Here is a 22,351-nt window from a genome sequence, read left to right as displayed (position 1 = left end):
TCCATATGAAAGTCAGTAGTGTGTTTGGTGTACTGTTTTGTTACTCTTTCTTATTCTCTTATTCTCACTGAAACTGGAGCTAGGCTGATGGCCAACAAGTCTCAGTGACCCTGCTGTCTCTTCCCCCATAGCCCTGGGTTAACAGGCACGTAGAACCAGGACCAGCTTTTATATAAGTTCTGAGGATTTGAATTCAGATTCTGACATTTGTACAAGACGCATTATGTTCCCAGCACATGAAATATTGTCTATTATCATGATAGATTGATATTTTGTTTTGTGAATCAGTTTAAAAATCTTGTTTTTTATTTATAATTTAAGCTGATTTATACTTATTGTCTTCATTGATATATTTTTCTCAACACTGTCATATTTTTTAAACCAACCTATATATTTTATTGATTTATTTATTTTTTATTTTTTTAAATTTTATAATTTAATTTAATTTTACATATCAGCCACGGATTCCCCTGTCCTCCCTTCTCCCGCCCGCACCCCCCACCCCTCACCCCTCATTCCCATCTCCTCCAGGGCAAGGACTCCCCTGGGGATTCAGCTCAACCTGGTAGATCCAGTCCCCTCCTCCCAGACTGAGCAAAGTGACTCTGTATAAGCCCCAGGTTCCAAACAGCCAGCTCATGCACTGAGGACAGGTCCCACTGCATGAGTGCCTCCCAAACAGTCCAAGCTAATCAACTGTCTCACTTATCCACAGGGTCTGATCCAGTTGGGGGCTCCTCAGCTAATGGTTCATAGTTCGTGTGTTTCCACTAGTTTGGCTATTTGTCCCTATGCTTTTTCCAATCATGGTCTCAACAATTCTCAATCATACAATCCCTCCTCTTTCTCGCCAATTGGACTCCTGGAGCTCCACTTGGGGCCTGGCCGAGGATTTCTGCATCCAGTTCCCTCAGTCATTGGATGGGGTTTCTAGCACAATTAGGGTGTTTGGCCATCCTATCACCAGAGTAGGTCAGTTCAGACTTTCTCTCGACCATTGCTAGTAGTCTATTGTGGAGGTATCTTTGTGGATTTTTGGGGACCTCTCTAGCACTTTGCTTCTTCCTATTCCTTTGGGGTCTTCATTCATCATGGTCTCTTTTTCCTTGTTCTCCCTCTCTGTTCTTGATTCAGCTGGTATCTTCCATTCCCCTAAACTCTCTTTCCCTCGATCCTTGCCCTTCATTGCCCCCCCCCCCCACATCCAGTTTGTTCATGTAGATCTCATCCATTTCTTTGTTGCTGGGTGATCCCTGTGTCTTTCTTAGGGTCCTGTTTTCTAGGTAGCCTCCCTGGAGTTGTGAGTAGCAGTCTAGTCATCCTTTGTTTTACATCTAGTATCCTCCTATGAGTGAGTACATACCATGTTTGTCCTTCTGAGTCTGGGTTACCTCACTCAGGATGATTTTTTCTAGGTCCATCCATTTGCCTGCAAACCTCATGATGTTATTGTTTTTTTCTGCTGAGTAGTACTCCATTGTGTATATGTACAACATTTTATTTATCCATTCTTCAGTTTTAGGGCATCTAGGTTGTTTCCAGGTTCTGGCTATTGCAAACAATGCTGCTATGAACATAGCTGAGCATGTGCCCTTGTGGTATGATTGAGCATTCTTTGGATATATGCCCAAGAGTGGTATAGCTGGGTCTTGGGGGAGATTGATTCGCAATTTTCTAAGAAATCGCCATATTGATTTCCAAAGTGGCTGTACAAGCTTGCTTTCCCACCAACAGTGGAGGAGAGTTCCCCTTGCTCCACATCCTCTCCAGCATAAGCTGTCTTCAGTGTTTTTGATCTTAGCCATTCTGATGGGTGTAAGGTGGTATCTCAGAATTATTTTGATTTGCATTTCGCTGATGATTAGGGATGTAGAGTGATTCCTTAAATGTCTTTCAGCCATTTGTGCTTCCTCTGTTGAGAATTCTCTGTTTAGCTCTATAGCCCATTTCTTAATTGGACTGTTGGACATTTTGATGTCTAATTTCTTGAGTTCTTTATATATTCTGGACATCAGCCCTCTGTCAGATGTGGGGTTGGTGATCTTTTCCCATTCTGTAGGTTGTCGCTGTGTCTTGTTGACTGTGTCCTTTGCTCTACAAACGCTTCTCTGTTTCAAGAGGTCCCATTGATTGATTGATTATTTCTCTCAGTGTCTGTGCTACTGGTGTTATATTTAGGAAGTGATCTCCTATGCCAATGCGTTCAAGACTGCTTCCTACTTTCTCTTCTATCAGGTTCAGAGTAACTGGATTTATGTTGAGGTCTTTGATCCACTTCGACTTAAGTTTTGTGCACGGTGACAGATATGGATCTATTTGCAGTCTTCTACATGTTGACGTCCAGTTATGCCAGCACCATTTGTTGAAGATGCTTTTTTTTCCATTGTACAGTTTTGGCTTCTTTGTCAAAAATTATATGCTCATAGGTGTGTGGATTAATGCCAGGGTCTTCAATTCGATTCCATTGGTCCACTTGTCAGTTTTTATGCCAGTACCAAGCCGTTTTTATTACTGTAGCTCTATAGTAGATCTTGAGGTCAGGGATTGTAATACCTCCAGAGGTTGTTTTATTGAACAGGATTCTTTTGGCTATTCTGGGTTTTTTGTTTTTCCATGTGAAGTTGAGTATTGTTCTTTCTAGGTCTGTGAAGAATTGTGTTGGTATTTTGATGGGGATTGCATTGAATCTGTAGATAACACTGTCATATTATTTTACATTATGGTTATTGAATGCCCTGTGGTATATTTATTTACGTTTTACCGATTTATTTTATTGCTACTTTAATAAAAATTTAATTTTGATACAAATATAAGTTCATATGAAATCGAAGCATGTAACTGATAAAATTGTAAACTTATGTATGATTTTAGCAGAATTATCACGCATACTTATAATTGTGGTAATATATTGTATACTGTAATAAACTTGCCTGAAGATCACATGACAGAGCCAGCCACTAAATTAGACATAGAGGTCAGGCAGTGGTGGCATACGACTTTAATCCTATTACTCAGTAGGCAGAGATCTGTCTGGATCTCTGTGAGTTTAATGACACACTGGGCGACAAGAGATTGATCCAGTATAGGAGAGAAACAGAGCCAGGCAGTGGTGGCACACACCTTTAATCCCAGTACTTGAAATCTCATACCTTTGCTTGGGAAGCTCACATACCTTTAATCCCAGGAAGTAATATGGCAGGGCAGAGAAAGGTATATAAGGTATGAGGAAACAGGAACTCATTCTCTTTAGGCTGAGGATTTCGTAGAGGTAAGAATTAGTGGCTGGCTTTTCTGCTACCTTGATCTTTCAACTTTCACCCTGATATCTGGCTATGGGTTTCTTATTAAAAAACCATCTAAGATCTGAACAACATATAATGATAAACTCTCACTAAATTGCAGTACATTATCATAACCATGATATTGCATTGTTATTGTCAAGGCATAGAAGGTTTTACTCCACAAGGATCTTAGAAGTTTCCATTTAATAGTCATAGCAATTTTTCTTCTGTACCTGGTTTTGTTCTTGAACCCTAACAAGCACCTATAGATTTCTATATCTATTTTTAATCATGTCATCAATAATGTTATATTGCTGTATCTATTGTCTCAGACCTATAACCTCAGCAGTTCAGGAAGCTGAAACAGGAGAATTGTAAGGTCAGGACCTACCTAGTCTAGAAAGTGAGCTCAAGACCAAACCAGGCAACATGATGAGAACTTGTCTTTTTAAAAAAAAGAGCAATAGAAGGGCTGGAGATATAGCTCCTGGAATGTAAACAACCCTGGATTCAATCTCCAGTTCTGAGAAAATAAAATAATACCAAAGAATGATATATAGTTGGAATTATACAATCTTCTAAGGTTGGCTCTCTCTGTCCTAAGCATAACTCTTTGGAGATCTATCTATGTTGTTGAATGTATTAATACTTCATTATCTTTTATTGTTGAATAATGTTTCATGGTAGAGATACACTACATTTTACTTAGCTATCTATAGTCTGAAGGATCACTAGTTTGTTTCTAGTTTTTGACTATTAAATTAGGGCTAGATTATCAATACAGCTCAGTCATAAAATGATTGTCTAGCATTCTGAAAAAAAAATAAAGAAAGAGAAACAAAGCTGGTATAAAAACTCCAAAAGAAAAACCAGACCATCATATAAATAGGCAAAGGATTTTAATAATAGTTCTTCAAAAAAGAGATACAGTGACCTATACTTTCATGGAAAATTTCAAGATCACCAATCTTACAGAAATGCTAATGAAAACCTCAATAAAATACTGCCTCACACATTCATTACAATGGCTACAATCAACACATGAGTGTGCATGTGTACATGTATATACATATACATGTGCACACATGCACACAGAGGAGGTAGCAAGTGTTGAATGTACAGAGATGTTAGTACTTTTGGGTTTGTGGTGTTGGCAGGAATGCATAATGTCTGTGCTGCTTTGGAAATTTAGTACGACAATTTCTTGGAAAATGAGAAGTAGAATTTTCATATAATCCAGTAGTTCCACTTTTGTCCTACCCCCCAATTGAAGTGAGGTCTATATAGGAGTTATTGGGCCCTAATCAGAGATCTCTGTATATATATGTTTATTATAACAGCTTATCAAAAAATGGGAACTGGCCAAGCCCTCAGTACAGGAATGGATTAGTAAAACATATCATATAAGCAAATATCAACCATTATACAGTTTTAAAATGTGATGTACTCTACATTATGGATAAACCTGAGGGCATAAAGTCAAATAAGCCAGTTAGAAAAAGACATGTTTGAGATACCTATACCTGTCAAATTCATAAAGGTAGAAAGTAGAATGTCAGTTGCCAAGGGCTGGTGGGAAGAAAGGAAGACTGATTTATCACTTAGTGGCTAAGGAGGCCAGCTTTCCAGGATGACCAGTCCAGAGATGCAGCTACTGACACAGCACTGTGAAAATTCACCTGAAGCATTCACCTAAAATTTGGTAATATAGTAAGTTCTATTCACTTAAAAATAATTTTAAATACAAGAGAATGATGAGAGAGAGCTTGGAAATTAGGGTAGAGTCACTGGTGTGGACTGTAGACGTTCATGTGCAGGCTTTTATATGAATATAGTTTTCATATTGTGGGGGAGGGGAATGCCCAGACTGCATATGGTAATTGTACATTTAGGTTTTTATAAAGCTTTAAAAACTGTTTTTTCACAATGGCTATCTCCTTTAACATTCCCATTAGCATTGTGTGTTTGACCTTGTTTCCCTTCATCTTTACCAGCATATGGTGTTATCATTATTGCAATTTAGCCAACCTGATGGACATATTATGATAAATCACTGTGGTTTTAACTCACATCTGCCTAGTCACTAATGTTGTTGAACATAATTTCATATAATTGTTTTCCACCTAAATATCCTATCTAGTAATTATCTTCTTTAAATGAATTAAATATAGGGATAGATGTAGAAAGTATGTTTCAACAGTAGAGAGGACACCAAATTAACTTTTGTACATGTAAAATAATGCAACTGAAAGAAACATTAGAGAAAACCTCATGTAATGCAATATATCATTTTACAGAAGAGGTTAGAGAAGAAGTCATTTAGGCAAGGTCACCCTGGAAGTTACAGTAGGAATGAGTGAGGAAATAAGTCTGTCTTCTCTACCAAATGCCTCTTCCATTAAGTGAGGCAACTCTGATTTAGCCTTTGGTAGAATACTGCTATCAGGTCCTTTTTCTTGTTAAAAGAAATTAAATCATCTGCCCAAGACCTTGTAAATGTAAGGAGATAGAAATGGAAAAGCAGAACTGAGGTAGACCAGAAGCTTTCTTCTACAGCACTCTCTGTACCCAGAACTTACTGCAGTCATTCTCTACATCCCTTTCTGTCTTTCCCCAAATATTTGACTTGAAATATTTCATATCACCAACGCAAGTGGTCAGCAACAAATTCATACACATACAAATAACATTATATGGAATCAGCAAGTTGTGTTTATATATTTAGGAGGTGTGTGTGTGTGTGTGTGTGTGTGTGTGTGTGTGTGTGTGTGTGTGTGTTTGTAAGAATAATTAAAGAAAAATAGTCCAGAGGCCATAAATCAAGGTGGAGGTGGGAAGGGGAAATGATGTAATTGTAGTAATCTCAAAAAATAAAAATAGTTCAAAAAGTTAAAAAATATTTCAAATCAAACAATGAGGTTTTTGTATTCACAACAATGGTTATATCCAGTACAATTCATTTTAAGAAGTAAGTGTGGCTAGGAATGGTAGTGCAAGCCATTAATCCTAGCACTAGGGAGGTAGAGGCAAATGGATCTATGTGAATTCAAGACCAGCCTGATTTATACAGTAACTTCTAGGACAATTTAGGCTATACAGTGAGACTCTATCTCACAAAACAAAACAAAACAAAGCAAAACAGCACATACACACATAAAAGCTAACCTAAACCAGAAAGAAGAGGAGTAACTATGGATCAGAGCTTTATTTTTTGTGTGCTGGTATAAGTTCACACATTTTCCTTAAAAAGCAAACATTTGTATCTGACTCCATCTTTAGTGTCAAAGCAGTTTAAGTTCATGGTCTGAGTGATCAGCCACCCTGCTCTGCCTGATTCAATGTCTCAGGGCAGTGTCTTTATTGTTTTGGTTTTCAGGCTATTGACAAGAGGCTTCCTTCAGATTCTTTTCCAGTGCTGTTGAAATATGTACCTCATGTATGCCCAGGTTGCCTCCTGTTGGATTTTCTTCATGAGCAATTCATAGACTATTCTCTGCTGTGATATTACTTTCCAATATACACTCAGGGAAAGCCTCTCCCACTCAACAGGGCTCAGAAGTCTTGACTGGAGCACTTCAAAAATAGGTCTAGTTTATACTTTTATAAAAACAAGTGATGAATGGACAGCTCCCTGCTTGGAACAGTACAGATAGCTGAACTTCTCTGAGGCAAGCACTGCTGAAGAAAACACAAATTCAGTTCCCCACTCAGTAAGACCAGGATGTGTTAAACTTGCTTTGCTGAAAGAGAACTTGCTGTCTTGTGGAAAGAGGCTGGCATGACTGGGAAAAAAGGCTTGTGGCAGGTGGCAGTTGTGATGTAGGAATTAGAACTGGGGGTGCTTTGGTGTCTTCCATCTACAGTCCTGCAAGGAGATTAAGTTGGACTTTTTTCTGTTGTTGTTAATGGATAATGCGGATAGCTCTTATGTGTATTTGGAAAATAATTGAAATAATAATTTAAGAATGGTCATGGGAAGAATTTTGAACTTGGAATTTGCATTTACGTTCGTCCTGAGTGTAACACCTATTAACATAGTTTTTGGTTGCTTGACAAGAACCTGGGCGCCTCATCTCTCTTCCCAAGCACCCTGGGTAGAGTTGCCTACTTGCATTCAAGTGGAAAGAGTCAAGCTCAGGGTAGGCCTGGTAGAAGGTGGAGTCTTTGCTTTGTCCTGTGAAAGGCCCAACACATGTGATTTGTTCAACCAACTAGTGACAAAGGTAGTAGAGCCCAGATTCCTTACCCCGTCATGTAGTAGGTAGGCTAAGAGAGAAAACATGTCATGGACTTGCTTTCAACATTGGTTTGTGTTTTCTCTTATCTCTTTCTATTCTCTTTTTGTTTGTGTATGGTGTGTGTGTGTGTGTGTGTGTGTGTGTGTGTGTGTGTGCATGTGTGTGTGTTCAGGTGTATGTGCAGGTATACATGTAGGGTAAGGGGACAGTCTTGGCTGTTGGGCCACACATTGCACCTACCTTGTTTGAGACAGAGTTGTGTTTGCTTCGGTGTGTGCTGAGATATCAGATACATACGGCTGCATGTCTAGTTACATGAGTTCTGGAGAATCCTAGCTCAGGTAGGATTTGTATCCTTGTATGACAAGCACTTTATCTACTGAGCCATCTCCCTAGCTCTCTCCTTTCTTTCTTGACAGTGTTTGATTTCAAGTGTAAAATTGTGCGTTGGAGTACAGGTTTTGAGAGCAGATAGACCATGAAGTGTCTGTGGTTCTTTGAAAACCAAAATGGAAACATTGGAGTAGTTTATTCACATATTAAACAGAGAAGTTTAACACCTGCATTAAAGTGGTTATAGAGACCACATGATAAATGTAGGTAGACGTTAGCACACAGCAAACACATAGCAAGTTTTCAATAAATTATCATAGATGATAATCTCTCCTACCTAAATCATGTTTGGTACTAGGGAATTCCAAATTGGCACAAATTAATATAATATCATTTTTTGTATGAGGTATCCCCCCATTTTTCTTTATTTATTTTTAATCAAAAATAAATTTATGTTTGTTTTTTTTTGACATAGGGTTTCTTTGGTGGGCTTGGCTGTCCTAGAACTCACTCTGTAGACTAGGCTGGCCTCTAACTCACAGAGATCTTCTGCCTCTGCCCCCTAAGTGTTGGAATTAAAAGTGTGCACCACAACTGCCTGAATGAAAATGAAAAATGTTTATACAATATATTCTGATCATACTTTCCCCCTCTCCCAACTCCTCCCAGACCTTCTCTTCCTTCTCAGTCACCCAACTCTGCACCCTTTCTTCCTTCTTTCTTTCAAAAACAAATGAACAAGAACAAACAAAATAAGAAACACACACACACACACACACACACACACACACACACACACACACACTGTAAAATGGAAACCAAAATATATAAGCAAAGCAAAAGATCAACAAGATGAAAATAAAGCATTATGAGACAAAAAAAGTCTACAAAAATGCCATTGAGTTTGTTTTGTATTGGCCAACTACTGGGCAGGGGGCCTATCCTTAAGTGTGATTAATAAATACACCCAGTAAGACTGCATTGTAGAAACTAATTTTTCCTTAGCAAGTGGATGTCAATTGCACATAGCTTCTTGGTTAGGGTTGGGAGCCTGTGTCCACTTTCTCCTCTCAGTACTGAGCCCCTGTCTGGCTTGAACATCTGCAGGCCCTGCATGTGCTGCCACAGTCTCTGTGAGTTCATATGTACCTGGAAGATGCTGTTTCCTTTACGTTACCCATTACCTCTGACTCTTGCAGTCTTTCCACTTCCTCATCTGCATAGATACCTGATCCTTGAGGGGAATGGTTTAATAAAGACATCCCATTTAGGATTGAGTGCTCCAAAGTCTCTTACTCTCTACACATTGTCTAGTTCTGTGTCTCTGCATTAGTTCCCATCTACTGAAAGAAGCTTCTTTGATGATGGCTGAGTGCGATATTGATCTACGGATATAGCAGAATGTCATCAGGAATCACTTTCTTATTGTGTTTCTTGCTATGGTTGCAAAATCATAGTTCTTGGTTTTCCCTTTGGCCTGGGCCTATGCAGTCTCAAGTTCTTAACTACCCCATTAGTGTCAGGCATTGGTTCCAGCTCATAGAATGGGCCTTAAATTCAATCAAAGAGTGGTTGGTTACTCCTACAACTTTTGTAACACTTTTGTGTAGCTGGAGTTTTCCTGTCTGGCCCACAGTCAGGACAAATCTCTCTCACCTGCCAGTCCCACAGCCGCTCAGACCCAAACAAGTAAACAGAGACTTATATTGGTTACAAACTGTATGGCCATGGCAGGCTTCTTGCTAACTGTTCTTACAGCTTAAATTAATCCATTTCTATAAATCTATACCTTGCCACAGCTTAAATTAATCCATTTCTATAAATCTATACTTTGCCACGTGGCTTGTGGCTTACTGGCATCTTCACATGCTGTTTCTCATCATGGCGGCTGGCAGTGTCTCTGACTCAGCCTTCCACTTCCCAGCTTTATTCTCCTCCTTGTCCCGCCTATACTTCCTGCCTGGCCACTGACCAATCAGTGATTTATTTATTGACCAATCAGCAACACACTTGACATACAGACCATCCCACAGCACTTTTGTACTACTATTGTACCAGCATATCTTGTATGCAGGTCACTGTTGTATGTTCCAGGAGTTGTGGTTGATGTGGGTAGATGAACAACTTTCTCCTCTGGTGGTATTCAGAGTACCTTCTTGTACCAATTTTAGTGGCTTAGGGGGACTCTGATACTGAGCACATTCCTTGGGAGGTTGTGAAACATTGTATATTATTTCTTTTTTACATCCAAATTTTTATTGTTGCATGCATGTTTTTGTGCGCTTATGTTTATAGGTGTGATATGCATGTGTGCGTGTGGATGTGCATTAGCTACATTGTATGTGTACCACCATGAACATGTGGAGGTTAGAAGGATAACATGTGGGAGTTGTCTTTCTTTTCCTGCTATGAGATTTGGGGACTGAATTCAGTTCTAGGCAGCAAATGATTTTACTCACTGAGCCATCCTGCTGGCTCAAGTTTTACATTTTGTTTCAATACCCAATGATATAGTTTGGAGAAGATGAGCAGCAGAATTCCAACAAAGATAGATGACCTGTGTTTCTCCCATATGATCCTGTGTGTAACTGAACTTCAGAAGCCTATCTATGAACAAGGTTTACATGGGGGCAAGACTTTCAAAGTTACCTTTCATTTGAGTTAGGGAAGCATTTAGTAGCTATTCTGTTATGTGCTCACCATGTACCTGGCACAGCTTTCACAGAGTTAATAATTTAGCAAAATTGTTCAGGGTGGAGAGAGGGCTCATTGGTCAAGAGCTGATATTGCTCTTGCTGACTGAAATTTAATCTCTAATACCCATGTTAGATGGCTAACAACCACCTGTAATTCCAGTTGCAGGGGATTCAAAGCCTCTGGCCTCTGTGGGCACTCACACTCACATCCATATACTCACACCTCCCCCCATATAGAATTAAAAATAAATAATTAAACAAATAGAATTTAACAAAATGATTAAAGCTCAGGACATTGGTACCTTAAGCTTTAGTTTTTATCTTGCTTTTCTAAGAAAAAACATGAAAAGCAAACTGATATAAGATAAGAAAATTTCTTGGACTCTTATTTAGGGAAGTTCATTTGGGTGGTGGTTAAGAATTTGGCTTTGAGTCTTGGTTTTGTTATTCAGTCCTCCCTTGTGGTCTTGGCCAATTATTTTACTCTGTGCCTTACCATCCTTATCCACATCACTGAGGACATTGATATTACATTGAAGGGTTATTAGAACTATCTGGGGTAATTCACTCCATTTAGTGCCTAGGACTTCGATGTTTGCTATTGTTTTTATCTCTTTCAACAGCCAGGAGGATTTTCTGTATGGGTATTAGCTAATTAAATTGTTCAAAGTTAATGGGTACCTTAGTGATACAGTGAGTCTTACTTTGACTGCCTCAGGCCTATGTGACCTTCAATAATTGCAGGATAAAGGTTTAAAAAAATTTTAATCTAATTTATTTATTATTGATATTGTCCCCTTTGGTTTCAGTATTCGGGATTCCACACTGAAAGATCGGAATCTGACCATGACAGCCAGTGGGGTGGAAGTCCCCTGACTGATACTGCCTCCCCACAGCTCCTGGACCCAGAGAGGCCTGTTTCTCAGCACGAAGTGTCATGTGCCTATAGGCAGTTCCCAGATCGCAGCTCTCTCTGCTATGGCTTTGCCCTGGACCACTCCAGGCTGGTGGAGGACAGGCACTTCCACACTCAAGCCTGTGAGGGGGGCCGCTGCGAGGCAGGCAGGTACTTCTTAGGAGCACCACCAACTGGGAGAGATCCCTGGTGGGGCTCTCGAGCAGCCTTGCCGCTTACCAAGGTTTCCCCGGAGAGCAGAGAAACCTATGAGAACAGCATGCCGCATATCACCTCTGTCCACAGAATCCATGGTAAGAGCTTGAGGGGTACCAGATCCTCAGCAGGAGGCTGTACACTGGAGAGACTGACCCCAGTGGTTTTCTACCTTTTACAGAAATCCACACCAGTGGGATTTTAAGAACTTAGTCCACTCAGCTTAAGTGTATTTATTTTGGTAGTGTTAGCATATTTATGACAGATGAGAAAAAAATTTCTTATTTTAAAAACCATAAAGAATAGAAATTAAACATCAGCAATTTATAAATCTGTTGAATTTGTAGCTGCATTTAGAGTTTGCAGTGTCTTCTCCTAGGTATCCTCTCAGCAGCTGTCTATCAGCAAGGGCACTGTTGCTGTGTTGGACAGGGCAGTCTTTGCTTAGTGGACTATGGCTTTGTGCAGACATGTATAGCTTCTCTGGGAATCAAGTCCCAGTACTGCCTCCCATCACCATGACAAGCAAAATACTACCTTTAAAAAGGTGGAGAGGGCAGTGGTGGTGCACGCCTTTAATTCTAGCACTCGGGAGGCAGAGGCAGGCAGATCTCTGTGAGGCCAGCCTGGTCTATGGAGCGAGTTCCAGGACAGCCAGGGCTGTTAAACAGAAAAACCAAAAACTAAAAAAAAAAAAAAAAAAAAGGAGAAACCATCTGGATTTTCACCTTGGGATAGTTACACAGCTTTACCAGCCCAGAGAAATGGACTAGTGTTAAAATTTTGAAAATGGGTAATACTTTCTTCAAACTAAATTATTCTGTAAATTACAAAGTAAATTAGTTTGGTAATTACTTCTTCTTCTTCAAAAAAATGAGTTAAGAGTCTGTCCTGATCATTCTAAGTATAGCTCTAGGCAGGTCTTTGATAATTTCCCTATTTTATTAAAAGTCAGTGACATTATGAAGGCCCTGTTAGTTTTCTCCCTGCTCTTAGTGTGAGAAATGTGCTAGATAGATCATGTCCTCATCACAACGTCCCCTGGCAGATACTTCCATGAGCAATTTTAACTTCTTTCCATTGTTGCATTTTATTTTTCTGCTTTTCTTTTGAGTAAACAAACTGTTAAGAACCAAGGAACATTTTGGTAGTCTGGTAATGGAAACCCAGGGCAAAGCACAATTACTTGCCAGATAAAGGTGAGAAACAAACCTATATGGCTTAATCTATATGGCTGAAAGAAAATGTTAGAAATAAAACAAGAAAAGAGGAAAGGAAGGAATGGTCTGTGTGATATAGGTCTCTTCTGCAAAATTAAGCAGTTTTTATGGCTCATATGTCCCTGCTTTCTTTTAGTTTCACACTTTGTATTTTTTCAGACTGAGAATAATTCAGTTTCTGAAATACATTTTGAATAAATTACTCTTCAGTGTTAGATCTGCCACCTTGGTTGAGAACAAGTTGTTATAAAAATGCCAATATTTGCCGGGCGGTGGTGGCACACGCCTTTAATCCCAGCACTTGGGAGGCAGAGGCAGGTGGATCTTTGTGAGTTTGAGGCCAGCCTGGTCTACAGAGCGAGATCCAGGAAAGGTGCAAAGCTACACAGAGAAACCCTGTCTCGAAAAACCAAAAAAAAAAAAAAAAATCAACAATAATAGGAATTCTATTTCAGAAATAACCAAAGTTTCCATTGTTACCTCCAAACTAATATGCTTACCCTACTGTTGATAACAAAGTACTTTTAGTTATGACAACATATCTCTACAGCTATATCATCTATCCATCCACACACCCATATACAAGCATTTGTATCAATTCCCAATTTTTTAAAAAGCTAACATTAGAGCTTTAGTGTAATCTCATTTAAAATAAACCAAGAATTATTAAAAATTTTCAATGACTTTTTAAAAAATATAATAGTTCAGCTTATACAATTGTCTTCTTTAAATGCAACTGAAAACATTCTAATAACAAAAACAAATTGTATTCACCTTCCTCGTATTATTTGTAGATGTGTATGTCCAATAACATACATACATAGGGAAATATGAATGTACTTTACTGTTTTACTAATTGACATTCACAACTCATGAATGAAGTTTATCTTCTAAGAAGCATTTTATAAATGTTATCTGCAATTGAAACCCATTGATTACATATGAATCCAACATATATCTGAATTCTTATACAAATGTCAATATTCTGTCATATAGGCCTGTTTCTATTTCCAATATTGCATTAAAATGAAAGATGTAAGTTTTTTTTTCTAGGAAAGAAATGCACTTGTGTGTGTGTGTGTGTGTGTGAACTTTGACAATATCTACTTTTTATTTTTTATGATGTAGGTCGAGGTCACTGGGATGAAGATAGCGTGGTCAGCTCTCCAGACCCTGGGTCAGCCAGTGAATCAGGTGACCGATACCGCACCGAACAGTATCAAAACAGCCCACATGAACCTAGCAAAATTGAAACTCTCATAAGAGCCACGCAGCAGATGATTAAAGAGGAGGAGAATAGATTACAGCTAAGGAAAGCTCCTCCAGACCAACTGGCGTCCATTAATGGAGCTGGGAAAAAACACTCCATCTGTTTTGCAAACTATCAACAGGCCCCACCGGCAGGGGAAGTCTGCCACAGCTCTGCTCTGGCCAGCACTTCACCATGTGACCATGTCCAGCAGAGAGAGGGGAAGATGCTCAGCCCTCATGACAACGACTATGACAACAGCCCCACTGCACTGTCTCGGATAAGTAGTCCCAGTTCTGATCGCATTACAAAGTCCAGTTTGATCTTGGCTAAAGACTACCTACATTCAGATATGTCTCCTCATCAGACAACAGGAGAGCATCCTGCCATTTCTCCAAACTGCTTTGGCTCCCACCGGCAGTATTTTGATAAGCATGCCTATACATTAACTGGATATGCCCTGGAGCATTTATATGACAGTGAAACTATTAGAAACTATTCCTTGGGCTGCAATGGCTCACACTTTGATGTAACTTCCCATCTGAGGATGCAGCCAGACCCAGCACAAGGACACAAGGGAACATCTGTTATAATAACCAATGGAAGCTGATGTTTTTCTAAGATATTTTGTTTTTTTTTCAAGGGTCTCTGAAACACATTTATAGTTTAATACCCCATTAGCAGCATTTACTATACCACAGATTGTTAGAAAGTCTAAATTAAAGTTTCTGGCTATTTGACACGAGTTCCTGTGGGGGGGGAATACAAAACAAAAACATTACCAACATTCAGGGTTATACACAGATAATTGAGCTAAAATGAATACAGAAATTGCCCACATATTATAGCAGAACCATAATAGATATATTTGGATTGAAAAATACTAATGCAAATTAAGCATATATGCCACTTGGAAGGGCTGATGAATGAAAACATTGTGTCGTGACAATCTAATAGAATTCATACACATAGACCTTATGCTACTTACAAACTGCTACGTACACTTCACATGCATAAATACACAAAATGGGTACTTTTTCTTACCTGTCACATAAAGCTTCTTAAGGAAACACCAGTTCTCAAAATAACTAAAGAAGAGAAGGATATGTCTTGTAAACTTGTTTCTTCTTCTTCATGGTTTTAAACTAGTCCACCCATTTGGTTCACTAGAGAAATGGTGCTGGTTACAGTACACAAGTGTGTTTTCACCTGGTATCCATTACAAGCAATCAGGAAGTAGTGATTTTCCACCTTACTTTTGAGTTAGACATGGACCAGGATTGGATTGACATAACAGTAAGGATCTTTCTAAGTCGTAGCATTGAAATGTTCGGAGACACGTAAAAAACGTAGCCTACTCAATTGTAAGTGGATTAGTGAAGGAAAGGGCAAAGCAGTGTAGAATGATACTAAATCTCAAAACAACTTTTGAGACTGAAACAGGTAAACAATATTTTGGGGGCTAGTGTACAAAATACACAAATAAGAAATTTAAACCAGTTTACCCAGACAAAATGCTGATAAGTGCAAAAGTAACTAAGGAAGCTCTGTAAAGTACTACAAGACAACAGGATAAGTGTTTTAAAACATTTGAAAACACAGATACGACAGTGTGTCATAGAGAGAGTCTAAGATAAAAGCTTAGGCAGATAGACAAGTGCTTCCAAAGGTGCATGGGAAATTCACATGGAAAAATGTTGACTTTCTTTGCTGTTTGTACACACTGAAAACAACATACTTGCTCCTATGTCCATATAAAAAGTTCAGTAAACTAGATGCTAAGATCTCTGGGTTTCCATTCTGCTCTTTCCTGTCACTTAATTTTGGGATCATAGATACATTACTCACAGTCCCTGCATCTTGGTTTTCTGGTCTGAAAGGCAGCTCTTGTCTATGGTTCTGTGATTCATTGGTGCAATGGAAGTAAACTTGTAAACAGTTAAATCTCTGCTATGAGATTTTAAGATTGGTAGCTGTGGATTTTCCATACATTCAGAGGTCTAGATACTTTGTTACTTAAGCAATGTGTGGTCTCTTTCAGGCAGGAGGAGTTATAGTCAATTCTCTCTTAGATCCAAATGTAGATGGTAGAAATTCATGAAGTGGAAGAAAAAAAAAAGGAAGATTTACTTAATGCACTATTCTCTACTATTCAAAGAAAAATGACATGTTTGGTTAGAAAAGTTTCATGGATAATATTTTTTTTGGGATTCCCATGCCTGTTACTTTTGCCATATTTAAGGGGGAGAATGTACTGGAAGGACTTGACGATTATGAAAACATTACATGGCATTGGACACTCAGGGATTAGTACTGTATTTTCATCACTCAACACAGTCATCTGGTGACAGTCTGTATGACAATAAACTTAGAGTTGAACATTGGGTTGTTTGTACATGAAGCTACATAAAATTAACTACTTTAGTATAACAGAATAATATTATCAATGAAAACGAAGACAGGTGCAAGTCAGTGAGAAAATAGCTTATGTTCTTAAATATACTTTCAAAAATGCTGAAAGGACAGTGAAAACTAAAATTTGAACTCCATAAGCGAAATATTCAGTAATTTTGAGAAAATTATTTCTGAGAAACACATAGGATAGATGATTTGTATAAAATTTCAACATGAGAAATGTTTTCCGAGTTGTGATGGTTTTGCAGAATTCTGTAGATCAGACACAAATATTTGATAAATATGTATTTTGGGCAGAAAATCTATACAAGTAAGTTCTATTGCTGTGTATCAGAGGTACCTTCTGTAAGAAATAGAAAGAAGAACCTAGGAATATGAACTAACACTAAAGAGAAGATTGTTACTAAAGGAATTCCAGTGGAGTTTTTAATGTGGAAGATAGTTTATACAAAAATAAATTGTGGACTCCACAGACAAAGCCTCATAAGGAGGAGCAATGCTTCCCAGAATGCCAGAACTAATATTTTTCAAAAAAAGACAGAATCTTCTAAATTATATTTTGGTTAACATTTTTGGTAGATTGATCCATTTAAAATACATTAGCCATTAATTTAATTAAACAAATGTCAATTTTGCAGTGGCAATTTTATAATATTGCATATAATGCCTCATAGACTCACTATATATATATATATATATATATATGGTATATATATATATATATATATATATATATATATATATATCTATCTTACATTGTTTTGCAGAATGGCATGATTATTTAAATGACTCAAAATTAATTGACCTTTTACAACTAGGTGACTTCTTACTGTTCATATAGATACATAAAATGTATTTGTAATCTACATTATTTTGTTCTCTACAGGAACATATTTGCTCATAAAGAATTATCTGTGTCTTAAAAATATGGGATGTAAAATAAACACATTCCCAATAACTTAAGCAATTAAAATTAAACTTAAATTAGTTTTATTTTTAATCCTTGATTTTTCCCATCTTTGCTAAAAATTGAAAGCCTGAGAAGCATGTTTCCTTCTATCACTTTGGGAATTCATAAAAATGTTACATCCGTTTATATCACTACAACATGCACAATTCATTAGTTTCTAAAAAGCCAATTTTATCTGGAAATAGTAAGACTATCTCTGATGCCCATTTACTTTCTTTACCAAGATAAAATTTAAAACTGTGTATGACCAATGAAATATCTATTTCCCCAATCTTCCTTGTGAAAATTCTGTTAAAATTATTATTGAGAACATATAGTTGATATATTCTTTTTGGATGTATTTTTAAGGTCAGAGACAGTGTAGATCAGACATTTATGTATGCTCTGGCCCCACAAATCTTTTGACATCACATGCAAAATCTAATGTGACAGCATTTCTAAATTGTACTTGCCTGTATAAGACACTATGTCAAAACTGATAGGACATTCAAAACCAGACAGGATGTAATAAACAATTTCTTCAGTGTTCATACAGAAAACTACTTATTATTTTCTGATTGTAGTTTATAGGGCTGGAGTATTCCCAGCAAATACTATTCTTAACGTCTGCACCCTGCTGCCACATGCTGCCTTTGGGCAGAGAATCCCACTTAAAATAAGCTTGAATGAGGTCTCCTTAAAAGGATAATATGTTCCATTTCCATTTCTTTTTTATGTGGACTTTAATTCTAATGCGAGATTATTTGGAAAGTATGAATAGATATTTTTAAATAAAATGAAAGCCTCCCACAAGATCTAGATCACGTGATAATATAGCTGGAAACACTCTGAATACAGACTTGCTGTTTTATAACTCTGTCTTTTGCTCAGTATCTCTCTGTCTGATTCTGTCTCTCAGAACCAGTTAATCACTAAGCTATTTGTATGATCTATTAGTGCTAGCAGTAATTGAGAGTAATAGAGTAAAAGCTGAAGATTTGACTGGGAATCACTTATCTTGCCAGGAATAGCTTACACTGTGGTACAGTCCTTCTTATTAAAAAAAAAAAATCGAATGTCTGGCTTTGGCTTCTTAGTTCACTCAAATGATAGATGTAGACACACATCCAGTTTTCTGAATGACTTAACAAAGAATGTAAGTCCTCCAGATAAGTAACTGAGTGTTCATGTAAATGTCAGGTTTTTGTGAGTAAGGATTTCACTGTAGGTAAAAATCTGTTGGCTAGCTCTTACTGTGAAAATATATGGTAAATAAGACATTCTAAATTTTAATTGAGTGACAGAACAGCTGTGGATACATGCAAGTGTATCATAAATAGGAAATGTTCTTGGGGGAAAGTTTTGTGTGGTGTTAATTTCTTGTGCACAAAGGTTGTACGGGTAGTGCTTACATTCAAAAGGTAAGATGACACTCAGTTCCATATAGACATTTGTTCAGCGTTCCTTCTCTAAAACTGTGCACTGTGCAGAAAATACCACACACACACACACACACACACACACACACACACACACACACACACACAAAATGACTTTTATATTACTTTGAGAATTTATAAATATTCTATCTCCAATGTGAATGTATGATGATTCACACAAGAAATTCTAGTTCATAATTTTAAGCTAATCATTGTAGTTTTATTTACTGGGATTTGCTGTGTAAAGTTTGCCTTCATAAACAAGGAAAGAGGTATGATAATCTTAGACACATCTGATCATATTAAATTTCTACCTAATAATTAAGGTGTGTTTACATTTCAAAAGAAATGAAATTGGCATGCACAAATTTTTCCAATAATTGTAACTTCTTTTCAAAAAAAGAAAAGAAACAAGAGGCACTTCAAGAAAGATAAAATATTTTATGCTTGTTTTTTGACTGACATGCTATAAAAAGGATTATATTTGTGAGAGAAGATACTGGTTCAAAATACCCTCTTTCAATGTATAGTTTTTAGTGATATTGTAGTATAAACTTGTAATTTGAACTTTTACTTTGGAATGTAAAGTAGAAAATAATAGCTATGTCAATGATATCTTGCAAAGTGTTTCCATTTATAATTATTTATATTGTAAATAGCTTTCTGAAGTAAAATTGAAGTTAATGTCCATAAAATGTATTTATTATGTGAGGAATTTTTGGTTTAAAATATAGTTACCAACATGCAGTTTGAGTCTGAATCATTCATTCAAAGAAGAATGTTTACTGGACAAAGCAGATTTGTCAGTCAGGCTGGTGCTCTACAGACAGCCATTTTAGCTTTTGATTGGGTTATGTTGCTCAACTCTCTACAAACACACCATGCACAGAGACCCAAGAGCAGAAGCTTGTGCACGAGCAGAAGCTTGTGCACATGCAGAAACTACTCCACAAGGGTTCTGTTTTGTTAGACCCCATGTTAGACCTCATGTGCTTTGAAGAAAATATAAATTCTTTAAATAATCATAAAATGGAATATTTCCTGCCCCATCCTAGGGTCTAGATTGGAACTACCATCTGGCTTTTGTCATTGTTACCAAGGAAGGTTTTCACAGCAAGGCAAGCTCTTGTGTATTTTAAGTGAACATCTCCCCACCCTGCCCTTTGCCCCCTCCCCAGAGGAAGTGGAAGAGATGACTCTATATTTTCTTTTTTTTTTTTTTTGTTTTTTTGTTTTTTTGTTTTTCGAGACAGGGTTTCTCTGTGTAGCTTTGCGCCTCTCCTGGAACTCACTTGGTAGCCCAGGCTGGCCTCGAACTCACAGAGATCCGCCTGTCTCTGCCTCCCGAGTGCTGGGATTAAAGGCGTGCGCCACCACCGCCCGGCGACTCTATATTTTCATTCCAAATAAAATTCTCTTTAAAAAGAGCCATCATGTGTTAGTCATAAACCAAACTCAGGTCATTATAAAAGAATGAAAGAAGATTACTTCCTACCAGAGAGGTAGATTCCAATGCTCCCCACTTTAGTATTGAAGGACTGAGATTCAGAATCCTTAAGTTGTTCAGTCACAAAGATAGGGTAGAGATGAAATTTGAACTTCCCACATTTGGTCTAGAACATTACCTTGATTTGTTCTGCTTTCCTTATGTAATAATAATCATAATACTACAGACAGGGAATGAAAGTGTTGTCTAAATGGTAGTTGCATAAAACAAATCAGTCCAGCAGCCCCCTGGCATTTTCTTTATGCTAGAGTTGCTGTTCTCCAGTTTCACTGATGCAAGAATACTAGCTTTAAGAGGACCAGGCCAACCCCGTGGGCCCCTTGAACACAATTCTACCTTTCTGCTCTGATGTCTGGAGTTGAATATGCCTGTAGTAAAGTTGTTCACACAGGTTTCCTATGATGTTTAATTTAAAAAAAATCGTCATACTATGTGGAGCTTTGTGTGTGCTCAGCAAGCACTACGCCACTGAACCGTGTTTCTTGTCCCTGATATTTGCCTGTGTTCTTAGAGGTAATTTCAATTAACAAAATATAATTAATTTAAGTAGTAATTAGGAATATACATTTTCAGATTATGAACTCAAGCATAACCTTTCATGATATCGTCACTGAAGAGTCTGCTTTGTTTCATGGAAAGCTTTCATTTTTCTTCGGATAAGAATTCAACAAAAGAGAAATGGCTCAGTGGTTAAATTTCTTCTCTCTCTCTCTCTCTCTCTCTCTCTCTCTCTCTCTCTCTCTCTCTCTGTCTCTCTGTCTCTGTCTCTCTCTGTCTCTGTCTCTCTGTCTGTCTGTCTTTCTGTCTGTCTCTCTGTCTCTCTGTCTCTCTCTCTCAATGGTTTTTTGAGACAGGGTTTCTCTGTGTAGCTTTGCGCCTTTCCTGGAACTTGATTTGTAGACCAGGCTGGCCTCGAACTCACAGAGATCCGCCTGCCTCTGCCTCCCGAGTGCTGGAATTAAAGGCATGCGCAGCCAACGCCCAGCTTAAATTGCTTCTCTTGCAGAGGACCTGAATTCAGGTCACGGTACCTCAGTACAGCTCACACCTGCTTGCAACTCCATCTCCAGGGTATCTAATGCCCTCTTCTGGCCTCCACAGACACTTGCACTCATGTACACAAACCTCAATACTGACACACATGCAAATGTATAATTGAAAATAATTTTAAAAATCTTTAAAAATCTAACCAAAGCTTACTAATTCAAGAACTAGGATAGGTGTGCAACAGATGCATTGTGTATGTGTGCACATACACACTCATATGTGTCTGTGAGCACATCTTTTGTCCAGAGGACAATGTTGGGAGTCATTCTTCAGGAGCCATCCACCTTATTCTTGTCAAGGTCCCTTGGCCTTTTAGCTTGGTCATTAGGCAGACTAGAGAGCTCCAGAGATCCTCCTGTCTCCACCTTCCCAAATGAAGGGCATACACATGAACACCAGCATCCCTGGCTTTTATGTGGATGCTGAGGGTCAAACTCAGGTCCTCATGCTTATATGACCAGCATTTTCCAAATGACCCGTTCCCCCAGCACCAGGCACTTGGCTTTAAGGGTATTCTGTAGATAGAGCAGTGGCTGGTGCAGCTATCACATTACATATGTTCTCAGTAGGCCTAGAAACTGCCTGTATGCTGCCTAGAGGAAGGCTGATCTACAAGCACAGACAGTTCCCATAAGGTGTCTTCGAGCAGTGGTGAGCATCTGCTGAGATCAGCCTGTGGCTGCTGTGGTAATTATTGCAGCCAGGGGTGTTAAGAACCTGGGCACTCTTCCAGGTCCATCTAGTCTGTTACGGTAAACTTCTTATAGTTCTTTCTTGGCCTTCTCGACAGTTATGTGTTATAACTTATGCGCTATATTCCCAAATGGAATGTTTGTCAGAGTAGAAGATATGTAAAATAGCCCTGA

At 38.1% G+C, this 22,351-nt stretch overlaps 1 protein-coding gene across 1 annotated transcript in view; it reads left to right on the top strand.

Annotated features, from left to right (window-relative positions):
* The window catches only part of Sim1 (SIM bHLH transcription factor 1), a 77,329-nt gene extending 61,587 nt beyond the window's left edge, over window positions 1-15,742 (top strand). Inside the window, exons 11-12 of the mRNA XM_059272424.1 lie at window positions 11,358-11,757; window positions 14,008-15,742. Coding sequence (XP_059128407.1) covers window positions 11,358-11,757; window positions 14,008-14,738 — 1,131 coding nt within the window. The 3' untranslated portion in view covers window positions 14,739-15,742. The remainder of the gene's footprint in view (window positions 1-11,357; window positions 11,758-14,007) is intronic.
* Window positions 15,743-22,351: the final 6,609 nt, after the last annotated feature.

The sequence above is a fragment of the Peromyscus eremicus genome, chromosome 8b (assembly GCF_949786415.1).
Source record: "Peromyscus eremicus chromosome 8b, PerEre_H2_v1, whole genome shotgun sequence".
NCBI classification, from domain to species: domain Eukaryota; kingdom Metazoa; phylum Chordata; class Mammalia; order Rodentia; family Cricetidae; genus Peromyscus; species Peromyscus eremicus.
The sequence above is the reverse complement of the archived record's forward strand: the minus strand, read 5'-3'. Positions and strand labels throughout refer to the sequence as shown.